The following is a 27,432-nucleotide window of genomic DNA, read 5'->3' as shown; positions in this document are numbered from 1 at the left end:
CCAGCAGAACATGAGCTGACACGCGGGTCACGCTGGAAGGGAAAGGATGGAGGTCATCGCAGTGTTTCTAGGTTTCCCTGGAAGACACTGATGTGGCCAAGACGTCGGGTCACCACCGCACGTGGCAAAGCCGCTGATCACCGCTGTCATCTGTCCCACAAGGGCTGCGCTCCCCAGGCCTCCTCCACCGGCTGTGGCTGTCCCCAGCAATCCAAGCCCTGGCCCAACGCTGTCCTGGGCGCTCAAGGCGACAGGCTGCACACCCCTGTCACACACGTGAACGTCTTCTTGGCAACTCCGACAGCAGGGCTGCCTTTGAGGCCACCTTGATTGCTCAAGCATGGGCAAGGAGCGTTTTTCCTGTCTGTGCGCGTAACGGGAGGCTTATGCATTCTGGCAGCTGCTGTCAGACAAAAGAGACGTGGGTTTTTGCCCCTGTTTCACTCCGTTTCCGTAATCACCTCCAGCAACCCACAACTCGGCGATCCCTCTTAGCGCTCCGCTGTCACCTGGGCAGCCTCTGTCAATCCAGCCCTCGCCGGGGACGCCGTCTGTCTGCTCCGATCTGCCTCTCCGAGCCTCCCCACTCACCTCGGCCTGACGCTTTCCCTTCCCAGGTAGAGAGCCAGCAGCCCTCACCCAGGGAAATGCCAGAGCTGCCCTCGCTTTTGGGGCTATCAGGAGGGCAAAGCTGACTCCTGCGCACCTGAAACACAGCGGCCGTGTCTAATGGAGTAGAAGAAGCGCTCACAAAGGCCACTCGTTTCACTCAGTTCCTGCACGCACCGGTGAACAAAGCCGGTAAGGACTAGGCACGGCACGGGCAGGCAGGAGGAGAGGAGTTCATCCCCACCTCCACTTGGCACCTGCCTGCAGGGAAGCCCGGCAGGATGGGTCCCAGTCCCCCCGGACTGCCTGTGCACCCACTGCAGCAGGTGCTGGGCCAGCCCGAAGCTTCAGCGCCACCGCTTCCTCGTGGTACTTTGCCTACATGGGGCAAGTCAGTCGTGAACGAACAAAGAAACGGCTCAAAGCGTGAAGAGCCACAGGAGATGACTCGATATTGTGAATACCAAATGTTCTTACTTGTCTTTGCAGCACTGAGCAGCGCAGAGCCCAGCTCAGGAGCTCCTGCCCGGGGAAGGGAACGCGCTGGGTCAGGAGCAGGGGCTGAGGCTACCAAAGCCTACCTGCTGATCGGGTTAGCTTCTTCTGCCTCGTACTGGTCAGCAGTGCCCAGGGCTGTCAGCACGAAGAATAACTCCATCCACACGTAAACAGCTTTGGGCAGACTGCTGCATTCAGCCAGCAGGGAAAAAAAAAGCCTTTAGGATCCTCATTTGCACCAGCTGAATGCTAATGTGGCAAGCGCTTCTGCCCAACCCATAAAAAACAGACAGAGATGCATTTCATTAATCAATTCCCTGGCTGCTCTCCCTCTGGGAATGAATATCGTATGTCAGGTGCATTCGTTTGCCACAGAAGCAGCATCTTCCCATGCAGATGGCAATAAAGGAGACATGAGCACACACAAGGAGAGACAAGCTGGAAAGAGTTCACCTGAAATCCCTCGTTCCTGGGAGAGACATCTTACCTACACTCCTCTGGAAAAATCCAGGGGAAGGGAAAGGCAATTTCAGTCTGCCTCCTGTTTTTGAGAGATCCCCTGACCTGGCAAAGCCTTCAGCTGCTGTCAGGACTCCAGCTTTCTATAGCTGTGCTCACGGATGCCACACGTGCTTGGCCAGACCTGCGCCACCAAACATTAAACACATCACGGTGTAACGTGGGTGTTAGGACACCCTCTCTGGGCATTCACCTACGACAGCCCTGAACAAGTTCAGGAGCACCTCAGCCCCAATTTCCCTAGACTAAAAACACATTTCAGGCCTGAATCTCAGGGTGCACTGTGCAGCCGCATCCAGCAACATTTACATAGGTGGCTGTACTAGAGAGAAGTGTTTCTGTGCTTGCGTTATTCTCTCACCTCTCTTGTTTGGGAGGTCAAGGAATCATTTATTGACACTCACATACTTAAAATAGCTCTGGCAGCCATTTCTGCACAGAAAGGAATTTTATTCTTGAACGCTGCACAAAGATTCGGTAGTTTAGATCTTAGAGTGTTGTTCCGAGACTGAACTGAAGACCAGCCTGAAGAGCTCTCTCTTTCATCTCTTCCATTAGAGAGGGAGATTCACCTCAAAACAAAGTCCTAAAACCAAGCAGAGCCACAGATTCTCTGGCACACAGACAGACTGACTGACACACAGACACGCTGAAGCCATCAAAGTCACGGCGTCACCAACAGGGAGGGCAGCAGATGCCCCTAGCAGGCTGCTATGATCTAAGCCAGCGACCAGGAGCAGGGAGAAAGGGGAACTCGGACCCCCTGCGTACAGCCCGGCCTGCTTCCAGCGCTTTCTGCCCTCACACAGCCACCCACTTCCACTTGCCCATCTCTCAGTGATCAACTCTTCGATAAAAGAGCCGGTGCTCAGGCTCAGGGCAGTGCTCCTCATCTACACCACCGGGAAATAAGCCCACCACAGCCTTGGCTGGGGCTGGCAGAGCTCTCAGAGCCACCTTCCCATGCAGACAGTGCTGACTGGGGGCTTTGAAGCGTTGATTTCCCTGCAAAAACAAGCACTGGCTTTTGGAGAGTGAGGAGAGTCCTGTTTTTAATCGGTGGCTGATGGCACTTACCTGGGAGAGTCACACAGGATGTTAACAGCGGGTCAAGAGCGAGACATCACAGCTTATTTGGGTGCTATCCCAAATCCCACCTACACGTCATTAATAGAATTTCACTTCCTAGACATTATCTTAAACTCTCTGGGTGGTAACGGTCTGCACAAAGACCAGAGGAAAAACAGAAAAACACGAAACACACTTACTTGAAAATCTAACAGCAGCTGTTTGACTGGTGACAGCCCCTAGGGAGCTGTGAGACACGCAGGAGTAATTACCCTCAGCGCCAGCCCTCTCGGGATATTTGCTGTCCTTTGCCACAGCCTGGGACGAGATGAAGAGTGATCCATTCGGAAGCACGTGCAGATGTTCCTGCTCCACTAACGGAAAGCCATTCTTCTTCCACGTGATATTGATCACCTGCTCAACGGGGGCCAGGTTACAGTCCAAAACCACCGCTTGGTTCGGCTCCAGTATCACCTTTGCAGGACCAGCACTACAGCTCAGCTCCAGAGAATCCCCTTCCAGCAGCCTCCCTGCAACGAAAAGACAGCGGTTCCTTGGGGGTTGCTTTGCGGGGTTAATCACAGCCCACTTTTATAACAGCACAGTTTCTCCACCACACATCTCTCGGGCTGCAAGCACAGCCTGCACCACCTCCGCTGCTCCCCCTCGTGCCCGGCAGGCGCCTCTTCTCTCCGCGCTTGCTTTTTCCACGCCGGGTTCAAGCAGAGAGGAACAACTGGAAGAAGGTGGCATGGCAGCAACAGCAGCAGACACCCAAGATGCAGCAAGAGCCCCAACCTCTCCTTCACGTGGCAGAGCTGCCCGTGAGAAGCGAGGGCTCCCTTCCACGTGCCGCAGACCTCAGCCTCCTCAAAGGCAGATCAGCCCCCAAGGAGACAGCTAAACACAAGCCAGGGTGTTTGAGCCCAGCTTGGGAAGCCAGTGCCAACAAGGGCAGCCTGGCTGGAGCAGTGCTCTCTGCAAGTCCCACTGCAGCCTGAGGCTGCTGTGGCAAGAGCTGAGCACAGACGTGGTCAGAGCACTACGGGGGTAACAGAAGCCACGAGGCCAGGCCAAGGCCCCGAGATCGAAGGACAGCGCAGCAAACCTGTTCGGAGGAGATGCGGGATGGGTTAAAACGTCCTCAGGGGGAACCGGCAGAAAAAGCTGTGGCTGGGAACCCAGAACAGCAGCGTCTCCCAGTTCGCGTAGCGGCATATTCATTTCAAAGGAAAGACGACAAAAGAACGGTTAAAAACGTGCCCTGCTACCTTTGGCTGCTTTATCCCATACAGCCGTACCCAGAACGAATGCACGGACGCGTTTTCCCCGCTGCACCAAAGGCTATCCTGGCTGCGAACCGGCAGTCCGAGAGGCTGCCGCACCGTGTCTCGCCCGGACCGTGCCCTCGGGCACCCCGCCTGCTGCGGCCGGAGCCCGGCGCGGTGACCAGCAGCCAGCGGAGCTCAGCAGGGCCCGGGGCTGGCCCATTTCCAAACCCCCGTACTCGCAGGAGAGCTCCACCTCCCGAAACAAGGCTCGGCGTTTCCTAAAAGAATATTGCCATTAATAAAATGCATTTGCCGTTAGAGTTCTCCAGAGACACTAAGTCAATGTTAGCTGGCAGCGCTGCTTCCACACACCAGCAATTTCAATCTCTGCTGTGCTCAAACCATCACCATCCACTCTTTTTATGGCTCCGCTCCAAATTATTTTGTCACCGCTCCAATCAGAAATGTTTCCTGCCTCTATAACAAGTTTATCAACACTGGATATGAACCACATGGCTCCCTGCCCGTCTCCTATCGCGGAGGGCTACAGATTAATTTTATAGGAATTCAAACACCCTATTAAACCTGCTACTACCTACTGCTGATAAAAGGGCCGCGTTTTAAAGGCGCGTGTGTTAAGCACGCAATTAGGGGCAATGACACGCAGAATTACACGTGCAGAGAGATGGAATAATTTCGAGGCGTGTGCCGGGAACTACAGGTGCCCCCGAAGGAAGGAGCTCGCCCTGCCCATGCTCGGGGCTCATTCGGTGCCCACCCAAGCTCACAGGGACAGGTACGCACCAGGCCTGCCCCGATTGCTGGTTGTAGCGGCCCACCGAAATGCAGCCCCCAGCCACACCATGCTTGTGATCGGGTCTCTCGGTTCGTCTCCTTACACCCAACAGGATGCACGTGGGCCCCTGCTCCCCTCCGTGCCTTTGACCAATTCTCTGAACTCACCACACGAAGCCAGAGATGACCACGAAGTGATTTCTGGACCCGTCAGCCACCGCAGCCCTGCCAACTTTCTCTGCCCAGGCCCCTCAGGCAGCACGGGCACGGCAGGGAGCAAGCTGGGGACCGCAGGGGCTGTCACCAAATGCCCGATTCATCACGTCTCCTCAGGAAGATTAGTCCTTTCAGGATCACAGCAAGCTACAAAACTCACTCACTGACTCCACAGGAGACCAGAAGTGGTGGGAACAAAGCTGAAAGGCTGCTCTGGGAAGACGCTGCCACTGGGAGCCTTCCATCCAAACAGCCACTGCAAAAAACCGCATGAATCGGGAAAAACAAAGCAGGAAGCAAGTTCCCAACAAGTGCACGGCTCCGGCTCTCTTTGTGTTCTTCCCCTGGCCTCCTCCTTTAAACCCCACTGCCACCATCGTATTTTGGACACCCATGGGCAGCCCCAGCACCACGGGCACCGATGCTGGCGGAGCCTCCTCTTACCTTCCTCCCTCGCAGAGCTTCCCAAAACACGGCACGGCTGGCGGGGCACCGGGCATCCCGTGTGCCATCGTGCACCCAGCAGCTGTCCTGGCCCCTCCAGACCCTCCAGGGGCTCGTGCTCCATGCCAGGCACTCCTCCTCATCACGCAGCAAAACAGCCTGAGTCTCTGTCCTATTTTCTGTTTTCCTCAGACTGCAATTAAAATGGTATTTTGCTGAGAACACTCCTCCTCTTCAAAAGGTGCAGCGAGATGGGGCAGCTGGCTGGCTCAGGCAGCCAGGAATAGAGCAGAGCTCTGCACTGCAGCTTCCTACGCCAGCACAGGTCAGTAGGAAGCAATTATCAGCCTCTCAAACTTCAGTCTTTTAAATATCAACCTGCTTGCGGCGAAGTAAAAACAGCACCACGGCAGAAGAAACACTTGGGTTTTTAAAAATACATGATGATGGTTCTATATCCCTAAATATCGCCCAGCTCTTTTCCTCTAAGACGAAACCTGGACGGATCCAAGCTTCTGGTTGGTATGTTAAAGAAAAAAGGGGCACTTACAAAACTCAGTGCCAGATTGCAGAGCTCACCCACGCCAAGCCTGATGGGCTGGTTCAGGCCTCTCTCTGCTAGATCAAGAGAGGAGAAAGGACCACTGGAGGGAAATGCACTTGAAACTGGACTTCTCAGGCAACTGTTCTGCCACAGAACACACCAAGGAACGTGCCCACACCACGAGCAAAGGATCCCCCACAAAATACTGCAAAGGATCCCCCACAAAATGCTGCAATTTTGGTGGACGGGCCCTTTGCACACGCAGAGGTTGGAGCAGCATTGCCCAGGATCCAGACTCAGCATTGCAAAAAGCCCCACTACGGCTGCAGCCCTTCGACGTTCAAAGAATGGTATAAACTCTCCCTCATGAAGCAAAAAATACCTTCCAGGCTCTGAAAATATAGGAGGAGGTCTGGTTCAAAACACCGCACTAAATTAGCGAGCCTGACAATGAGATAAAAGCCCTTTCAAGGGAAAGGATCAGAAGGGAGTAAAATTACTCCAAGTGAGATCAAAGACAAATGAAATCAGGAATGTTAAGTGCTTACAGAAGCTGCCGACTATTTCCAACTTCCATTCTTCATCACACAGTGACAGAACTGGATACGACCCCGGTTAAACACCCAGCCACACGCAGCCTCCTGCTCCCCTTCAGCCCCGTATGTACTGGAGTAGTAACATGCAGTGAAAACCACCCAGAAGAGCCACCTGCCTCGTCCAGCAGAATCAGCTCCTCCAAGGGATGTCGGCACCAGCACGGAGCTGGGTTTCTGAGCCAGAAACATTTCCTCTTCCTAGTTCAGGCGGTTCAGCTACAGACCTGTGTGATGGAGCTGCAGAGCTTGCTGCCTTTGGCTCCTCCTGGATGCAACTTCAAGCATCGAAGCCCGGCAGAACTGGAAGCTTTCAGCTCATGGATTTCTAAACGGAGGGCCACAAAACCCTGTAGAGCGTTCCCTGGGGGGGGGGGTGACACTGCACGTACATTCAAAGCAGGCTTTCATATCACGGATGTGCCAGCCCACCAATACCCAGAAATTACCTAACACAACTGAGAACATCTCGCAATAACTCTCTGGAAGGCAAAATGGGGAGTGGGGAGAAAGGAGCCAAAAGCAGAGCGGGGATTTGCAGGGAGAGAGGACCAGGGCACTCTGTGTCCTTCCAGGTACCAGCAGAGCTCATACCGAACCCCATGAATCCCAGCAAATTGCTGAGCTATAACAAGGCAGACTGTAGTGGCTTCAAGACCATAAATATATGTGCAAATAAATATATTTGCACATATGGGTACGGGGAGCATATATATGCACGCACACAGTTCTGGAGGAACACAGGCGTACTGAAACGTTAACGTGCCCTGAAATGGAGGGCCTTTGATTTGATGTTCTCTGGCCCCAGCTCTGCAGGGGTATTTTATTCTCTCCCATGTTGCTAATACCTAGGATACTTTATGCAATAATAAATAGATAGATAAATAAAATAGCCCAAGAGAAAAATATTCTTTTTCCACATCTATTTCCATCACTTCCTCGCTCCTATCACCAATCCATCCACTTCTGCTGTCCAGGCTCAGTCAAATAAATGGAAAAGTCTCCTGTTGAGCGGCAAAAAAGGAAACGGGGCCTTTTGGATGAACGTAGGGTGTAAAATCTTCATGGCACAGAAGTGTCCCCTGCCCCCCGCAGCAGCCCCAAAGCAGACACCTCCAGCCCACGCCTCCCCTCCCAAAGCATCTCAACGCAGAGCCAGCACCCACTGCTGTGATCTCCTTCCCTTTACATCAGACGGAGGCAGGAGGAGCCCAACTTAGCATCGAGCAAAGGGGAAAAAGAATCAATTCTCTGCCTGCACGATTACAGGCCTATAAATAACCAGGTGAAGCGCGAGCTCGCAGCACAGCGAGGTTTGACAGATTCCTGACGTGTAATTACTTGGTCAGAGGCAAGACCCTCAGAGCAATGTTTTCACATCAAGATACGCAATACTCCAAGCCCATAAATCAGGTGGGAGCTCACACTCGGTGGCTGAGACCGGCACAGAAAACCACTTGTCTCCTTGTACGTACAGTTATTTCCCTTCCCCGGGATTTCAGCACCTAAACTGAGGAGGAAGGACCCAGACGAGTGAGATGCTTGTGGTGAAATTAAGGCTATCAGCAGCAAACACGTCCTTGAGCCCTGTTAGGCAGCACAAGCAAATAAAAGATTACCGTGCAACATGAGGAGGAGGAGTTGTGTTTTGGTCATTATTTGAAAAACAAAACCAAGGGGAGGCACTTCTGTGTGAGCCGCTGGGGTATCCATGCCTCCTCGTAGAGCACCTCACATGCCTGGCTCCACAACTGGGCTCCCGAATCCCTGGGGAGCTGTACTGCCTTGGTGCACGAGCTGGTGGAGCAGGAGGAAGCCAACAAGATTTAGGCACATGTGAGGTCTTCCTCAGGCCTGACCTGGGTACAGAAGCCATCAAGAAAAGCGCAGGCAGCTCTGGGTATGACCAGGCTGCACCCCAACACGTCCTCTGATGCACTGGGGCTGTGTCAAAGTCAACGACAGCCTTGTGCACCCAAACACCTGCCCGTTTGTTCCATCAGCCGACTCAGTAAAAGCACCATGACCAAAACACTACTACAAGTGACAGGCCGCTCAATGTTACGGCTTGCAGGCACCCACCAACCTGCAGCAGAGACCCCAAATCTGCCGCCCTGCCTGCCCTGAGAGCCCCACAGCCACAGGACATACGGGACCGGTGGGGACCCTGCGAGACCCGAGGTCCCAAGGCACCTTGGGCCCTCCGCCACCCACCCCAGACCCTTCCGACAGACACACGGGGCAGCAATGACAAGGTTTAGACCTTTGCTTCAAAGCAGGGCTGGATGGGGCCCCAGGATCAGCTCGAGGCCAGGATCCAGCCCAGCCCACGGACAGCCTCCGGCGCCTCCCCAAAAAAAACCCTCCAACGCTTCTAACCCAAAACAAATAAAGTTGCACCGAGCCAGACAGGACCCGTTAGGGCGCAGGCCTTGGGAGATTAATACTTCACAGGGAGCAAAGTACAAGGGTTTCGAACCTGACACACTTCCAGGGCTGACATCACTCGGAGCTCTTGGCAGCCGGCGGTTTTCCTGGGGAGCCGCGGCTGTGCTGCAGGTCCCGCAGCCTGGAGCCCGGCCAGCCCGTTTCCTATTCCGCACACATCTGGCGCTTTGGAAGCGGCCCGTGCACCTTGCAGAGCTCCGGCCAAAGAAAACCTTCCCAGGAGGGGCAAGGAAAGCGGCTCAGACGGCGCGGGCAGAGCGCTGGTCGTCGTGTGTGTTCTGCGGGACGCGGGGCGGCGAGGGAGGGAGGAGGGCTGCTCCCTCCCCTCCGCATCCCGCGGGTGGTGGCAGGGAGTCAAGGCGCGGTTAAAGCCTCCGCGCTGTCGCCTGTCTTAATTTATGTATTTATTTTGGATGCCGAACTCGGGGAACTCAACAGCACAATTAATCTCATTTAAGTGGGAGTGAACAGCACCAAAGAAAAACTGGAGTTATTACTTCCAAAGGGTTTTCCTATCAACAAGCCAACTACTGTGCTATTATTCTGCCGCAATGTCACCTTCTGCTGATGCTCTTCAGATGCTCTTACAGCCATAGAAAATCTTTAAGTTCCCATTGTCTAATTCAGAGAGCAGCTATACTTCAGCGTGCCCCCATGGAAGCAACACAAAGCCCTCTTTCTTCTTGGGAACCTTATGCACTGGCAATTAAAAGTCAATAGCTTGGTCTCAGCCCATTTTAGGGCAACTGCACTTGCCAAGTAGCAACCCAGAAAGAAATCTGGACGGAGATCTCAGGCTAAGCCTGCGCCCTGAGCACTCAGCACCGTCAGCACCAACAGCAGGGCCAAGGGAGCTGTGGGGTCAGAGGCTCCAGTTTGCCAAAATACAGCTTCCATGATCTCCACCAGCATTTGAAAGAGCAGTTGTGCACCTAAATAACAAGGTTTTCTTTCCTTCCCCCCCCCAGAAACATTCTTCCACCCAGCTGTAATGAGACCTGCGAGACGGAGGGGTCAAGATCTTCACGTTCCCTTCCCAACGCCGCCACCAGGTGTTACTGGAACTTTCCAGCTTGTAACGCAACACGAGCGAGCTGAAAATAAGAAAGCGACACCTTCAGCCTGTACTCAGCCTCTCCGGAACAGGAGGCTCCTAAAAGTACCTTCAGGGCTGCTGGAAAGATCATTTTATTAGCACTTGGTAACCACGTGCAGCTGAGCGATCCCAAGGCTGAGCAGTCCTTGCCAGCGGGAGACAGGCCTTACCCTGTTCCTGCACGTACGCAGGCCTGGTGGTTTATTTAATAATGCACCACCTCCCACTGCTGCGGGGATATTTATCCAGCCGGCAGCAAGGGACTCTCAGATCATCCCTGTCACCCAGCAGAGCCCAGCCTTGCGAGGAGCAGCCGGGCGCCTGCAGCACTCTCGCACCACGCCGGCTGCCCCTGTGCAAGGGGTTCGGTACGGTGCCGTGCCCTGCACGCCCTGCACGGAGCTCCTGCAGGGCCCCTCGTGTCCCTGAACACGTAGGGACGCGGGGTGAGTGCTGTAGGGTGAGCACGGTCTCGTGGAAATGCCCAGCAGCTGGCTGGTCCCAATGGCTGCAGCAGGACGACAGCTCTGGAACTGCATTTTAGACATTTGTAGGATGGTCTCAGCGCCTTGCTCTGAAGTTTTAGGAAGGTTGGGGTCCAGACACTTTTCTGAGTGAAGTGCTGCCTGGGAGCAAACACGCCCGAGCCCTACTAACTGCATCTGTCCAAGCAGGCAAGCCGTGGGGTCCCTGGAGAGGTGAAAGCAGCCCGGTTACTGCAACAAGCCCGGCGGAGGGAGCACGCTGCCAACAAAAATACCCTCTTCCTACAGCTCTGCTTCACTTAATTATAAGGATCTCTGCATCTAACAATTCTTCACGAGGCTTTGTGGCTTTGGGACATCGATCCAAACCCATCCACTTCATAGCGGTCCATTATTATATTTTCACATGTATACAAAGCCCTCCCATTTAAAAGTTAAATTAATCACAATTTATCGATTTGTTGTAGCAGGCTCTAAATGCAACTTTCCCTAAAGAACCACGCTGGGCAAGAGACCCTCGTCTTTGTTTCTAACTCCCAGTTAGAAACGAGAACAGAAGGGATGGCATGAAAAAAGACATTATCTAAAACAAACGCAATGCCACATCACTGTTCACAGACCATATCCGAAAAGCTTGATATTATCATCTAAAGCTGTAATTAAGGTAAATAGGTTAATGACTAGATTCACTTAGATAAAAGCAAAAGCTGCCAAAGCCCCGGGTAAACGAGTATCTTTGAGTATAAATATCACATGCCAGGCATCAAGGAAATAAAGCAGCAGCAAAGGTTCCCATCCAAGTGTTTTTAAGGATGCTTCCGAAGCCCCGAATGCTGAAGCCAGCTGCAGCTGCTCCCTTCAGCTGCCCAGGACCAGAGCCACCAACCCATGGCGGATGTCACCCCATTGACTCGAAGGTGGCCCATTAAAGGGTAGAGCTGACTTCTACGAAGGAAGAAATGCTCTCGTGCTTCTGTGCAAGCATCGGGTTTGCCAAAGCACCTTATCTACAGATGACGACTACCAGATAGGGATAAGTGCAAAACCAGCTCTCAGCAGAGCTCAGTTTCAACAAGGTTTGTGTTATTCTAATGTATCTCCTGCAAATAAATGGTCCAGAAAGATGAAACAAATCAATAGCAGTAATAATTTATTCATCGCGTCGAATTGTCAATGGCAATCATAATGCTAAAGTGCTTGACTCTTTTGTGAAGGTTAAGCCTTTGTTATTTCCTTCTCTCTGACCCCAGAAAGGCTTTTGAAACAGCAGCTGAAGGCAAGAGGAGGCCAAAACCTACACTTGTTAAGCCAAGCCTTCTTCAGGCCCTGTCCCCACTACTGGGAGCAGCGCAGGGGGAGCAGCCCCAGGCCGCCCCTGCTCACAGTAGCATTAGCAGCAGCCTTCCTTGCACTGAAGGAGTTACTAAGTGCCAAAGTTAAAAGTTAAAACCCTTGAAAACCACTTTGCAATCCCACATTGCCCAAACCAGGGAGGGTTGAGCTGCTTCTACCCCTTTCCCACCTGCTCCATGCCAAGCACCCAGCACGTGGACCTCAGGCTTCACCCTACAAACATCTCTGCAGAACCCTCCTTCTCCTAGCTGTCATCCTTCTCTTCTTGAAAAGCCACGGAGGAGCAGCTGAGACGATCTCTGCCGAAGCTGCTGCAAGCGTGGGACGCACGGTGAACTCAGGACAGGGCCTCGGCTTCGCGTTCTTAAATTTACAGTGTGGAGGCATATTAAAATTACAAGCTTGAACAAACACACTGGAACAATAACGCATCAGAGTCCCGTAATTGGGCCCTGAAATATACTTACCGAAAAATACAGACCAGCTGCAACGTTGGAAATGCTCCTAATGCAATCCAAGGTAATTATTGGTAACAGACCATCAAACAAGTGCATTAATATGCTCTGATCAGAGAGAGAATCAGATGGACAGTCTGGCACAGCAGCTTGTACCTGCAAATTATGTAAATTATTTGAAAGAGCAAAGCCCCAAAGCCCTAGAAACACTAACTGTAATGAAAGTTATTAAATGCTATTTTTGCTATCTGCTGGTGTTAACATTATAAGGCCCATTTGCCGAGGTAACTGTAATTTTGCTGCTGAGCAGCAGGCCGAGCTGAATAAGCCTGATATTTGCCATTTTAAAGGACTCCATCAAGCTAAAATGACTGGCTCAGATTTGCATGATTTCGTGGGCAACATTTAAACACATAACTACTTTTGGCATTTTCTCACTGGTGTTAGAGAGGAAATCCAGTCATTTTGGTTTTGTTAGATGCAGAAGTTCCTGTTTTTATTTCATGCATCATCTACACGTTTGATCTGCAAACATCACAGGAGACTCTGAACTGATCTCCTGGTACAATGTTATCTATTTTTGTACTTGAACTATTTAAGTTTAGCATATTTTTAGGATATACTTTCATCTTTCAACGCCTGAGAAAGCTAAAAACATGCAATATGATACAATCTTCAGTATTATGCCACTTGAGAATAGTCACTTAACTAGAAACTAATATTATCAGCTAAAATACACAAAGATCCTTCACCTATGGGCTATAATTAAAACTCCAAGTACATTTTGTGGCTGGTTTCCTCTCAGTGAGTGACTTTATGACTCAAAAAATAAATAAATAAGAACACAATAAATGGAATAATACTCAGCTCCAACAGTGAATATCTCATCTGTCAATTCTTCATTACCCTACAGAGAAAAAAATAAGCATCATATCCAATTTCAAACCTTGGGAAAAAAAAAATCCATGCACAGAGGAATGAAACAACATCCCCACTGCAGGGCTGAAACTAGCACCAAATAAACCCGTATCCTCTCTACCAACAGCACTCCATCTCTGCACCTCAAGCTGTTTCAGGCAGAATCCTAGAATCATTAAGGTTGGAAAAGGCTTTCAAGATCATCTGGTCCAACCACCACCCCATGCAGCCCTGCTGCAGAGTGAAGGAACATCCTGGCCTTCCCTACTTTTGAAGACCTCCAGGAACTTGGGCCACGCTTTGTAATTTCCAATGCAGGACACCGTCTGGTCCCAAAGACTCTCCCAGCTCCGAGGCATGGGCACAAGCCCGGCGAGCGCCAGCATGGTCCCCAGGGGACCACGCGGTGCAGTTCAGCACCTGCTTTGCTTCCCAGCAAGGCGGTCATGGTGAGCACCACCACGGAGTGCGAGATAGCTCAGAGGCAAAGGCACGAGGAAAGTCCTACAGGGAAAGGAGGACGCAGGCGCTTTGGCTCTGCCCTTGCTCGGGTACACGAGGCCTGTGAAGGACGATGATGACAACAGCTGGTGTAATTTCTTGGCTGCCTCCGTCCACACTCACCAACCCTGCACCAGGACGCACAGCTCCATCTGCAGCCAGACGGAAACAAGGGGCACGACTGGAGGCAGCGGGGAAACGCTTCTCCACCACACGCGCTTTCCCCTTCGCGGGCTCCGCTTCCCGTTGCCTCGCCTGTCATTAAAAGGAGCTTACACCGTGCTGCCGAAGGATGCGGTGCGATCAATACAAAGAGCCGTGAGAGCCCTGAAAAGCACGTGGAAGCACAGCTCAGCGGAGATATTTACGAGTGCAGGATACCGCAGACCAGAACAGCACCAACTCTCCCGAGTATTTCCACTATTTACACTGAGATCAGAAAATTAAAATGATATTTTACGCTTAATGGTTCAAACAAGACCTGTGAAGTCCTTCTCGCGGTCCCATTTACAACAAGCGCCAATGACAGAGCAGCAGATGGTCAGAAACACTCCCCTAGAATATTCAGGCGATTCAACTTGAATCCGTGCCCAAATCATTTAACTTTAATGGATTCTTTCATTAACAACCAAAGAAAGGGAATATGGTTGCCAGGACATTAAAATCACTTTTTCAATTATACTGTTATAAAATCGAACAAATTAGCTGTAATTCTTAGCTGAAGCCTAAATGGAAGCACGACTTTATGAAAGAAATGAAAATTGATTTGGATTAGTGGGCATCAAGGGCTTTTTAAAAATTAACAAGATTCTTATGACTTCATAGCATGGATGGATTAGCTGGAGGTTTCACTGCCCCGCGTTTGTTACCTGCCAAAGCACTGCAGCTGGCTTCACAGCATTTGTTACAGCAGGTTTTAATTAGACTAAGGGAAGAGGATGCAAAGATTGGAGCTGGAACCGAATTTCTGGAGAAGCTGGGTGGTGCCCGAATTCACCCCTTGGACCTGGCCCAGCAGAGTCTTGGCAATAACTAGGGAAATCAGAACCTCTGAGCTTTGGTATGATAGGGACTGCAGGCTGGATGGTTTTGTTTGGGGTGGTCCTGCTGTAGGATCAAGGCAAAACTGCATTAGATGCTTCACAGAAAATAAATATCAAGCCCAAGATGCAAAGAGCTCACAAACTTAATGAAGACTATTAAAAAACAAAACAAATAAATAGGTAAGGATAACCATAGCAGCATGATCAAGAAAGAACAATCCATAAAGGAACCAGGAGCTGTAACGTTGGGCAAGGGAATACAGTTCCCAGATACAAAGGAACTGAAGAAGGCGACAAGAGAAGTGGGGTCACCCCAGGAAGGAAGAAAAATGGCTTTTGTATTGTATATTACAAGCTTAATGAATGAGACATTCACTGAATACAGCTTACAATGATCCTACAAACCCAGGAGTCCTAAGGTATATTCTGGAGAGCCATCCTTCTGCCAGGAACGTAAAGATTGAAAACCAGTCTGGAGACTTTTATATCTGCGTGGGACAAAGCGTGGTTGATTTTTTTTAATTAAAAAAAAGGGAAGGCGGCACTACAATCCTGCTCTGGGTGCTGAGACACAGATGGGATGTTCTAGCACACCCCAAACATCCCCAGGATGATGCGGTGCCGAGAGCACCTGCCAGCTGGCAGAACTGGCCTCGGTAAGGTAAATGCAGCAGAACATTTCAAAACCATTTTCACGAACTCTTGCAACACAAAGCACTTTAGATGATTCCCCCTCTACGAGTCAGCACTTCATAGTTAGTTATTTCCCCTCTTTATTGCAACACAGTGGTTGACAATTTGCATCAGTGAAAACTGGCTTGAAAAATTAATCTTTCTTTGGACAATCCGGGATATTCCTTCTTTGCCATATTCCCAATTTGTCACCCCTTATCTGGCTCTCCGATGTGTCGCAGGGTGGGATTTTTCACTATATACAGAGCTATTCCCTTCGAGCCAAGCCTTGCAGTGTAACCTGTGGTCTCCGTGTGCTTGTTAGCAGTTTTGGATGTAAGAAACCAGAACCACACATCCTCATACAGAACCTGTCCAGCTCCACCTACCTTCCAATTCTTTCAGGGGTCTGAAAACCAGGGGACCCCTTGGTTTCCTGTTGTAACTCACGTCGCAGGATTTGGCCTAATGGGATAGCAACTGTACAGGCAAATACAGCAGGTGGAAGTAAGAGGTTTTATCTTATCTGGTGTAGCTACTTGCAAAGCTTTGAGTTAGAGTGTTTTAAGAGAGGACACCCCCAGATGCAACTATCACTGCCAGTGATTTTTCTGTAAGGCAAAGCAGAACTGGCTTAAGCGATGTTTTTTTTTTTTTTTTACTGTTCCACCACTGCAGTGGAACAGGAGCATGCACACATCAAATTACCGTGCTTCTGCTGAATGGCAGCAAATGCCAGGGTAGGGAACAGTAATTTCCAGCTAAAAGCGTAGGAACTTCCTGACCCAAGCTGCCTGACACATCCAACCAGCATAGACGAACACATTTGCCCATACCTGTGAAATCCGGCCTCCCAAGCTCGTGCTATTCACAAGCAGAAGTAGGCAGAAAGCTGTGCACACACAGCACCTTCCTGTACATTCAGCGGGAATTTAACAGTGCCTATGGGGGCTTCTGAATATCCACTTTGATTGTCTATGAGAAGAAGCTTATTATTATTGTAATTATTAGCAACAATTATACAACTATTATATATGTTAATATATGTCAACAGAATAAGGATATTAACATATTCTCTACAGGGTATTCCACAGAATTAATGAGATCTAGTAATGAGACTAACCTCTCTGACATCTCGCTGATGCTTATTTCTAAGCAAGCTCCTGAATTCAGCAGGCATCTGCTCCAGCAGAGCACTGGGGCTGCAACTCAATACCTGTAGGTCAAAGGGACACAAACGCTGATGAACAGAGTTTGTGCCTTGCTCGGGGCAGCGATGGAAAAGGTAGACATGCATTTGCTTCGGGTACCCGCGCTAGCAAGCTAGCACCCTCTTCCATGGGGGCTGGCAGAGACTTTTGAGCAACCACATCTCACACCACACCAGCTGCCTGCTGCAGTGAATGCCGATCAGCCCCCGAGAGCTCTCTGCCATCGCCACGTTAATTAACGCACATCGCAGGGCTGGCCCTCCCTCCGGTCCCACCTCTTCGCAAAGACCTTCAGGCTTGGCAGTGCTATGGGCTGGAGAAGGAGACTCCAGCGAGGCTGCTGCTAACCAGATGCTCGTGGTTTTAGCTGGGACACAGGGCTTCTCGTCCTCTGACACCTTCCCATCTCTCTCAGGTGGGAAAGAAAGAGAAATAAGCTCTGTCCAAATGCCCTGAGAATAGATCGGGGCAGCCTTAAAGACGGAAATACACCCCAGGGCCCTCAGGCCAGCCACAGGGGCAGCCAAGGCAACTTTTGTATTATTTTGCAACTTACCACTCCTACAAGCTGGCTACTTGGTAAGATGAGATAACTATTTCAGCAGCAGACCCTAAAAGCCCTAATTCTGGTGTGGTGAAATCAGCAACATAATTCCCACAGACTGAGGGTGGAAGATACAGCCCCAGAGAAGTTCAGAACAAAAGCAGCATCTGTGACTCCCCCATGAGACCCACAGCACACAACGGTGTAAAAAATTACATTCACGGGGACCTGATGTTGCCTCCTGGAAAACAACTTTGGAGCCTTTCTGCCTGCATTTAGAAGCACACTACAGTTGTCCTAGGAAAGCCAAGGGGGGAAGCTGACGGGGACCTGCTCCTGTACCTCACTCAGCCTGCGAGCCAGACAGCGCTGTCAAAGGGCAAAGAATACACTCTGGAAACAAAACCTCTTTGTTCCTCTAATTTTGTTCCAGTTAAGTCAGTTCAGCTGTTCCATACAACCAGTCAAAAACATTCAGCATTTCCCAAAGTATTTTAAGACTTCAAAGTTGTAGGTTTTATTTTGACAGTTTTAAACTGCATAGCTTCTTTTTTTGTTCACGGATTATTTTTTGCATTAAAAACAAAGCTGTTTAATAAATTAAGCTTTAACACAACCACTGCCGCTCTGCTTTTATCATGGCTCCAATTAAAATACTGTTTCTTGAAGACAGCTAATGGCTTCTGAGAAAAAAAAAAATCACAAGGGTGTTTCACTGAGAATGTTTCCAGTAGACTCCATTTGTTAAAACTTGTGATTAAAACCAAACTCCGAGTACAGCTGGCTCAAAACTGGGGCATTCAAAGTTTGCCCAAGCTGCTGACCTGAACTCAGGACTTCTCGGCCTTAAATGAGTGTATTCACCCTAAAAAAAAAACAAGTTGGTCTCTGGGTCCATTTGTGCACCACCCACCTCAAGCCATGTCCATAGCTGCGATCCCTCTGCCACAGTAGGACTGCAGCAGAGGAAACCGACCTACTGGAAAGCGCTGGATCCATCTGGGGAGGGTCTGTGAACCCAAGAGAGGTGGGGAACAGCTCCTGTAGGGACCCGTGAGGTCCCTCCTGTGCCTATGTGCAGGTAGATGCTCGCAGTTACCTGGACGCAACAGAAACTGTGGCAAGGGCGAGAAAAAGCAGCAGGCAGCAAATACCTCTCCGGCACGCACTGATGAGGAAAATGCAGGAAAAACATTATTTAGAGCAGCACCTGGCAGCTCGGCAGACAGGAGCTGATCGGGAGCAGGCTGTTCCAGAACAAAACCTTTCCGCATAACCCAGGCAACAGATCTGACCTTTTCATCCGCGGAAAGCAGTCAACCCACCGCTGAACTCATTAACGCGGGAGCTCTGCCCCTCAGAACTGTTTTGTTAGCAGTCTCGGGGCCAGGCCTGCGTTGACACTGATTGCCTCCTGTCAGGAAAGCGCTGGAACAGCTCGGGGACGAGACCTGTGCTGAAACCAAACCTGTCTGAACTCTCCCCGCGTAACGTGAGCTTCGCACCCTTGTGCTGACGCCGTCCCGACGCCGACCGGGAGCCAGGCAGGCAAGCGAGGAGCTCGTGTCTTCAAAAGCAAACAAAAGAGGGTTATAAAAACTAATTAGCTTCCAACTGCCGGGTGTGATCGCAGCTTTGCGAGCACACCTCCGAGGGCTGCTTCCGAGCAGGGCTGGGATGGACGGGGCTCGGCACCGTCACGGTGCCAGCAGCTCAGGCCCTAATCCCGTGGTTTTGGAGGCCAAAGCTCCGCTCGCACAGTTCACGGCGCAGCCCCCAACCAGCTGTGTCAGCACAACCGAGAGAGCAGGATCAAGCAGCCGTGGGGAGGGAGCTTTTAAGCCGGCGACGCTGCCAAATGCTTCATATCACAGCCCTGCCTATTTGCATTTCTGCCTTGGGCCCCATCTGTAGCTTCCCATCCATGTAAAAGCCATCCCCGGGGAGAAGGCAGGCCACTGTCCATTTGTTCAACACATCTCAAGCGCATCCAGTTTCAAACGAGCTAGGTGGTAAAACCCCTAATGCTAATCTTTTCGGTGCGGTTCTGAATCTCTTGTCATCTGGGAGGGCAGAAGAAATCAGAAATTGAAAGATCCGGTCCAGCGGCCCCAACCAGGGGCAAAAAGCTGCACCCACCGCGTCCAACACCAGCACTGGGCTCTGCCCAACCCACGGGAAATGCTGCTTTACTCTTCAGACAGGGTGAGCCTATAAGGTAGGTCTCCAAACGTAGCCTCGGTTAAATCACTTTGCAGTAACACGTAAGGAATAACGTGTCTTCAGAACATGGTTACATCCTGTTCCAGAAGCCTTAATGGGCCATATTTTTAGCCCGGGAACAACCTGAAAGCCAGCACAGACATACTGCAGCACTGAAACTATGTCACTGCAAAGCTATTTCATTACCAGCCACAGCCCTCCTCGTAGAGAATTTCTTCCATGAGCCCAAAGGAGCTGGTGCAGAGTTTTCCAGCATGCGCCCATGTAGGGCAGCCAGGAATGAGCCCAGTTTACCAGGAAGAAGTTGAGAACCAGGAGAAAGAAACCGAGGAACGCAGGAGATCGGCCCCTCTCAACAAACAGGGCTCAGCAGAGGTCACTGCAATGACTCTGAGCTGGAGGAGGGCCAGGGCACCGTGCAGGCATCTGTTGGAGATCCCACCCAGGCGCCAGGCAGGCATCCTCAGACACGTGCTGACTGCAGGAGCAGGGCAAGCAGGAGCTCAGGCTGCGACCACACATCCTCCTGGGCCTCCCGGTACCTGCAGCAAGGAGCTGCCCAGCACAGCCGAGGAGCTAACGCTGCACTCGAGTGAGCACAGGGTGCCAAGGAGCTCTGCACCAGCCTGTGCTCCTCCAGGAGGCCTTTCCTCCTGCCCCCCCCACGGGGAATGGCAACAGCCTTTTTGATTTAGCACGACTCTGAGCTGCTCTGGCAGGGTCTGCAGGCTGGGTTGGGAGCAGCCAAACATCTTCCCGTTCCAAAGGACTGCAGATCAAAAGCCTGTCCTTGAGGAGAAGCCCGCGGAGCTGACAGCACAAAATAAGCAGGGGGTGATGCTGGCAGTCCATGTTTTACAGGGGTTTTAGTGTGGGCGGTGGGCAAACCTGGATCTCAAAAGGGATCCAGAGCTCTCAGTTCCAGGTACCCCAAGGTCATTTCTGCTCACACCGAGAGATCTGAACAATTCAGCAGCTCCTACAGCAGCTCAGCCCGAGCCCTGACCTTGGCTTGGACACTGCTGGGGACTCCTCCGAGGCTCACAAAGTGCAGGCTAGCTGCTCCTACCCTGTCCAACTGATGCCCCCTGGAGCAACGTGAAGACAGGGCTGGGGATAGACACAGCCCCAGCCCGCACCACGCATAATTCTGGGGGTGGGAGAATCTGCATCGCTGCCCTCTTCCCTCCGAAGGGCAAACAGGTCACAGGGATGCCCTTGGCAGATGCTGGAAAAGCTGAGACCCTTCAATGTTTGTCCGACACAGAGGGGCAGCACGAGACTTTGGTGGCTCTCAGCCTGCGGAGAGAAATTTTACCGTGCTTTTCTGAAAGCTGCTCCTTCCTGTGCGATCCTGGAGGAGAACTGGAGCAAGAAAGCACCCACACGGTCCTTATCTCCCTCATTAGGAGGGAAGGACGATGCCCAAGAATCTAAAATTGGCTTCTCCTCAGAATCGCCTGCAAAGCTGTCTCAGGAAAGGTACGTTATCTTCTGGCAGCCCAAACCACTCCAGTGTGATACAGAATAATAAAGCCATTAGTACTGCGCAATCAGACTATTACACTGTTGTTTTACATGGCAATAAGTTAACAGTTCCTCACTGTTTGCTTTAGGAAATCTATTCCTTGAAAGGTCTATAAAATTATGAACTCTTGCTCCAGTTTGAAAACGTAGGCATGAGCAGGGATTCCTGGTCTCTAGTAAGTCCCATTCCCCTACCAGCGAACACCAGCTCATAGGAAAAATCTTTTGTTTATTGAAAGTAAATCGTAATGTGGACATTTTAAACAAAAAGAAGGTGGGAGGCTGAGGGGAACAGACAGATTATGTTTTCCACTTTCATTTTGCCTTGTGTCTAAACAAACAGCTCCCAACAGCTTTGTTTTCCAAAGCAACTTTCTCCCAGCTGCTGCCTGGAGCCACGGAAAGGGAAAGCCATACCCAAAATGTGCAAGGATTGCTTGACTTCCACACTCTCTTCACTCAGCAACCAGTGTTGTGGATATGCAGCCACGTGGAGCATTATTAGGAGGAAGCCACAGCCTTGCAGAGACTGGCTACAGAGCACTACAGGCAGGGTTCAGTCAGAGCCCCCAAGCCATGCAGGGGGGGAGCCAGCATTTTGGCAAGTTTCTGTGCCAGCTCACTTGCCACAGGACCAGATCTGTCACTTTACACCCAGCCACAACACACAACAGCTTGGAAGATGGCTTTGAATCTATACAACCACAGCTATGGTAGAAGACCAGAGAAAACAACTCGTCCAGATCAGTCACCTGTGGCATCTGAGCAACAAGCTCCTACCCTCAACGCTTTTAGCTCAGGATCTTGCCTGTTCACGTAACGTAAGGGCACCATGAAGACAGTCACCCACAGAAAATCCAAGAAATCGTGCTAGGATGGAGTACATCTCATGTTTCTGAATTTTTCATTGTTTTAAAGATCAAAGATCTTAATCATCAAAGATCTTTCTCATCCCTCTGCCTTCAACTGATGATCAAGGCATCAACTCCTCTCTCCCTTTTTGCTACGCCGGGTTATTCAGACTGGATCTGTTTTAGAAACTCTAAAGGGACATGGCAACATCGCTAAGGCTTTAGGATAGGAATAGCCAGGTAGTAGTATCCTGATGCCTGTTCCATCATATAGTAGAAGATTGCTTATATCTGACCGTAAAGGGAGATACGCCTCCACCAGTCTCAGAGATGACGTGCACGTACACGGCTCTGTCACAGCCCTTGTGCACACATCTCTGAAACTTCTTCCATGACCAACCCACAGCACAGAGCACAAAACTACGCAACAACCAAGCAGTCGTCCCACAGACAGGGACAACGGGGAGCACCGTGCAGCAGCAGCTAGACACCTGCGTTGACAGAAGACCTCTGAGAGACGCCACCAGCACCCTCTGCCCCAGGCAGAGGGAAAGGCCCCAGGCCATGGCCCAGCCAAGTCCCCTCCCTTTGGTCCACCTTGCAAGCAACGAGGCACGTCTACATCCAAAGTGAAGGTGGTGCTGCCCACCTCTGTGGCTCCAGGACCCTGCCTCGGCTCCCCAAAATTGGCCTACAGCCGCCTTCTTTTGGGAACACCCACCTTGGTCTCGTTCCTAAAGCTCGTTTGTGAAATTGCTACGTGCAGCCTCAGCGAACGCCTCCTGTCCCCTCCCTGGGTGTCTCTGGCCATCTGCTGCCACGGCCCTCCAGCAGCCGTGCCCGGCCCAGTTGTTACTTCCACAGATGGCCCCTGGCCCCGCCACCGGAGTTTGTGAGCCCTGGACGTGCTCCATGCTGCCCCCACACACAGCTCCTCCTGCCTCTGCTTTCCCGGGGCTACAGGCTCGCTCCTCACCCCTCTGCTGTTAGAAGGGAGTTGAAGAGAAAAGGGGGAAAAAATGCAGCTTGCCAAACCCCTCCGTTATCTGGCCTGCTGGAATTACGTGCGGGCACCTAACGCTGCCTGAGGGAAGTCACACACACACCGCCAGCAGGCCTGGATCTTCCCCCCGGGGGACGATCGATGTTCAGCCAAACGGCAGCTCTCACATAACCTTAATCTGCTTTCACCACCCCGATGATGAAAGAACTCAACCTCGCAAGCTGGACTTTTCCACAGGCACTGCCCAGAAGAGGCATTTGTGGGGCCACAGACGGGGCCCAAACCGCAGCGACTTCTCCCCCGTACCTCCTCACCCCATACAGCTCCTGCAGGGAATCCCGCAGCACACGTACAGCCGGGGAACAAGCACACAGCCAAGCCAGCGGCCAGAAACACCCCTGCACAATCCCCTTCACGGGGTTTTCTTCTCCCACACAGCTGGCCCGGCGGCTAGGTCTCCCTGACAGCACGTAGACTTCACTGCTACTCACAGCACAAATAAGATAATGAGGCCAGAAATCTTCAAAGCCCTGCCACTGCTGTTGGTAATGAGATGCTGTGGTTCTCCTGACAGTAAAATAGGCAGGAGGAGGGCAGGTAAAGCCCATTCGGCCTGAAGCCCACCCAGCTGCTCGGTCCAGCTTCAGCCAAGAGGCCCTTCCTAGCAGCTGGGAAGCCCACGTATGAAAACAACCCTTAAAAAGAGGAGCATTCGTACGGGGAAACTGATGGCACGACGTATCTGCCAGTAAAACACAAGCTACAAGCAGATGAACTGTGATGTTTTAATCAGTGACAGACCTTTTATCTTGTCGCGTTCTCCTCCGCAGAAAGGGAGCAGATCGCATCTCCTCTCTTACTTGAAAGCTGCCTGCCAAGAGAAAGGGCAAAGAAGCCTTCTGCAGGGTGACACTGCTCTGACACACATCCCAAGACACGCTCACTCCGCAGGCTGAGCTGAAAGCTTTCACAACAAACAAAATCCCCTGGGATGTATTTGGAATTATTTTGTGTATGTTTTTTGACGTGGGTATTTTTGTGTGTTTTTAAGTGAAGCGAACAGTCTCCCTTGTTTGCTCCCATTGTCTTGATGGGCTGGGGTTCAGCACCGGGGTGTCTCTGCCCCCCTGTCCCAGAGCCCCAGCAGTGACGCCTGTGTCCCGGCTGCCATCCCAAGACCACGAGACCCAGCTCTCACGTGCTGCATAATTACAAAGCCGCCTGCCCCCAAGAAGCGGAGTCAGGCTCATCAAACTCCTGCCAACTCTCTTGCATTTCCCAGGTAATTGCACAAACCAGGAATTAATGAGAAATAATGAGCCAGCACACAGGGGAAGAGAAGACAATTCCGAACAGCAACAAAGCAAACTAATGGGAAAGTATGTTTTAATAGCTCGCTGCAGATGACTTCCAGCCTGTATCACCCCACGAGAGGCTTTCAGCTCCCCGGGAAGACGCAGGGAGCTCGGAGCACACGTTATCACTTCACCCACAAAAGCACATTATCAGTACGGCTAGCTGACCAGCTGTATGTGGATAACAGCAGGCAAGAGGGGAGGCTTGAGGAGGGGACATTAAAAAGGGTAAAACACCAGATGCCAAAGCGTTCAGCCACAGGAATGCCTGCAGCCGGACAATCCCACGATCTTACCAAGGCCTTGATCACCTCAGGACCTTACATCCTCCTGGCATAACTTCTCACCTAGTTCGGTTTTAAAAGACAATATTCTACTGTGACATGGAAACTCGGTTATCATTGCAAACAGAGAGGGACCATGCGAGAAGAAATAAAAAGATACTGCCCGTATCCACTGCTGCTGGGATGCACGTGGAGATGGGGGAGTGCAAGGAGCAGCGCCGCCTCCTGAAGCTTGTTAGGATCCAGGCTCAGAAGGGGGGGCAATTTTCCTTCCCATTCCCAATTTCAGCTTCTATCATAACAGGAGGAAAATAAATTTCACAGCTCCGGTTCCAAAACCCCTCACATCCACTTTGCTGTTTAACTCTCCAAAATCTACAGTGCATTTACCCACTGTCAGCACAAGTTTCTCTTCAGAGCACATAAATCTTCCCTTTTTCCAAAGCCGCGGCCAGGAGAAACCTGACAGTTTGAGGACAAAGCAGTAAAAGGACTGGGTCTGTTTCCAAACAGCAGAGGACATGCTCTCAGCTCTACAGCACCAGCGCAGGAGAAAGCCCCTGGGGACGGTCACACCGCTCCGGGGTACTGCTGCCTCCGCGGCGCCCAGCCTCCGAGGCGATGCTTCTCCCTCCTGGCCCTGCACCTCTGCTCCTTGCACCAGGACGCATCCAAAACCGAGACCTGGGCTTCCACAGAGATTTTACCAAAAGGCCCAAATTGCCCAATTTCTTCCACAGTGAGAAAATGTTTGCCTCTGCGCACCAGGCTGCTGGATAAGCACTATAGATGAAGGCTGCTCTGGACCACAGAACACAACCTCATTTGTTAGTAAAAACAGATTAATTTCCATTAATCTCGACTAATTACTGCTGTTCCTCTTTTAATGAGGTCCTGTGTGCCTCAGCACATAACACCAACAGAGGATAAATCCTCTTCTTTATAACCAGGCATCTTCGGGGCATTTTGAATAGCTCCTTCTCTATTATAAGGAGATAATGATGAGAATGGAGCCTCTTCCAAAGAGCCAGTTTCATTTCAGGAAATGCTGTGTGATGTGTGTTCAGGTCAGTAACAGCACTGCAAAATCTCTTTGACTTTATCCAACTTTTACTACTGCTGAGCAGGGATTAACATTAATTGCACCCACCCCATATTAGCCAAGGATTATTTGTTAGTCACCAGCCTATAATCACTTGCGTTTTCCAGCAGAGACCTCATGCACATCGCTCAGATAGCTAGCAGGATAATCCAAGTCACATTTCTAATGAAATCTACATAAAAACGCACATCCACACCCTTGTCTTCCCCTTTCCAAAATACCCAATTAGTTCAGCTTAGGAAACGCCATAAAAATTAATACTGTGAAATTTCCAGTCTCACAAGTTTCTGGTGAGGAAAAAAAAATATATATATATATGCCCTACGAGGGCAACATATTTTAAAAACCACAAACTTTAAAATACGCGAACAAGTCATCAGTCCTGAGGAACTTTCATTTCCAGGCCTGCACATACCGCGTACACGTCTGGGGGCGCACGATGCACCCCCCAGGGCTGATCAGCAGCCAGGCACAACCATGCCCGCACAGCTGCATTTCGTGCAGCCCCCACCTCCCCGTCCCTACGGGTCTCTCCGTTCGAGGCTCACACCTGCAGCACTGCCCTGCAGCCCCTGCACCCCTCCTAACGTGCTCCCGCTCCATCCCTCAGAGGGGAATTGCAACGCCCCGTTTTATGAACGGAAAACTGCGACGCACGGAGGCTCGTCGAAGCCCCACGTAAGCGTGGCATGCAGCAGGCAACCAAATGTCTGCTTCCTAAAGCCAGGAGGGTCTTCCTAGGGGTTTCCTGCTTCAGATGCTTCAGGCAGACAGCCGTGCAGGGGCAGCAGATGTTCACACTGTGAAATACCAACCGTGTTGTGCAGGCGACATGGCAAAGGACAGAGGCATCTTTATCACCAGGAGAGGGCAAAGCTCCACAAGCTCCACCCGTACTTGAAGTGCCGATGGAGGACAAGGCTGAGAGGTTATTTGGTGAAAGCTGCCATAGGACCAAGTATTTTTCTAGGCCAGCATAACCGTACTGACAGACCATGGGGTACAATTCCAGCGTAGACGGCAGCATTTCTCTGCAAAAGCTGTAAGGAAGCTGCACATGCGTGCCCCATCTCCTCCTCCAGCTCTTGCAAAACCCAAAATCTGCCCCAGCAACAGCCCGGCTGCTTGCCACGGAGGCTCTCCGGGAGCAGGAGGTTTCTTTACCTTTCCCTCCCCTTGGCCCTGCTCCAGCCACATCTGGAAGCCGCGTCCAGCCCCCGCCGAACGGCAGCTCCGAGCTGAGCTGCGGGGAACAGGTGCCCCTTGGGTCTCGCAGGTCCAGAGCCAAAAAGCCAGGCTCTGAAGCAAAGCAGCGAAAGCTGCTCTGCTGAGCAAGCAGCGAGCTGCCGGGAAAAGCGAGGCTTTTGCTTACATTGGTGTCAGCTACAGAAGGCTGAGATTAAGGAATGGAAAACAGGTGAGAGACTCAAGGCCCTGCACGTACTCGGCTTAGCAGGTTAGCGGGAAACCTGATCAGGGAGGCACGCGGGGAGGCTTTCCGTACCGCTACGTGCCTTCGTACCCACCGATGAACCACAGCCAGAAGCAGTCAGCCCGCATGCAAGCGCGTGTTACCAGCTCACCCAGGGGCCACAACAGGCAAGCACCCACCTCTAGAAAAGCAGTTCAAGTCAGAAGTAGCTGTTCCTCTTGCGGAGATGCTCTCGTTCAAGCGCAACAAACATACTTGGTTCCCGCTGCCCACAACGCGGGAAAGCGGCCAAACCTCGCTGGCCGTAAACCTACAAACCTACCCAGCGCCTCGGCCGGCGTAAAACACAAAGGGGGCAGAGCGATGTGAGAG

At 51.4% G+C, this 27,432-nt stretch overlaps 1 protein-coding gene across 6 annotated transcripts in view; it reads right to left on the bottom strand.

Moving 5' to 3' along the window:
* IGDCC4 (immunoglobulin superfamily DCC subclass member 4) overlaps window positions 1–27,432 on the bottom strand; it is an 86,773-nt gene that overhangs the window by 51,532 nt on the left and 7,809 nt on the right. For 3 of the 6 annotated variants that reach the window (XM_083849960.1, XM_083849962.1, XM_083849961.1), the window contains exon 2: window positions 2,895–3,224. In XM_083849960.1, the coding sequence (XP_083706086.1) occupies window positions 2,895–3,224 (330 nt within the window). Of the gene's footprint in view, window positions 1–2,894; window positions 3,225–12,108; window positions 12,303–12,406; window positions 12,551–13,262; window positions 13,287–27,432 lie in introns of those variants that run through there. The other 3 variants (XM_083849964.1, XM_083849963.1, XM_083849965.1) reach the window with 3 other exon arrangements.

Source organism: Anser anser, assembly GCF_964211835.1.
Source record: "Anser anser genome assembly, chromosome: 10".
Taxonomy (NCBI): Eukaryota; Metazoa; Chordata; class Aves; order Anseriformes; family Anatidae; genus Anser; species Anser anser.
This window is presented reverse-complemented; position numbering and strand designations above follow the sequence as displayed.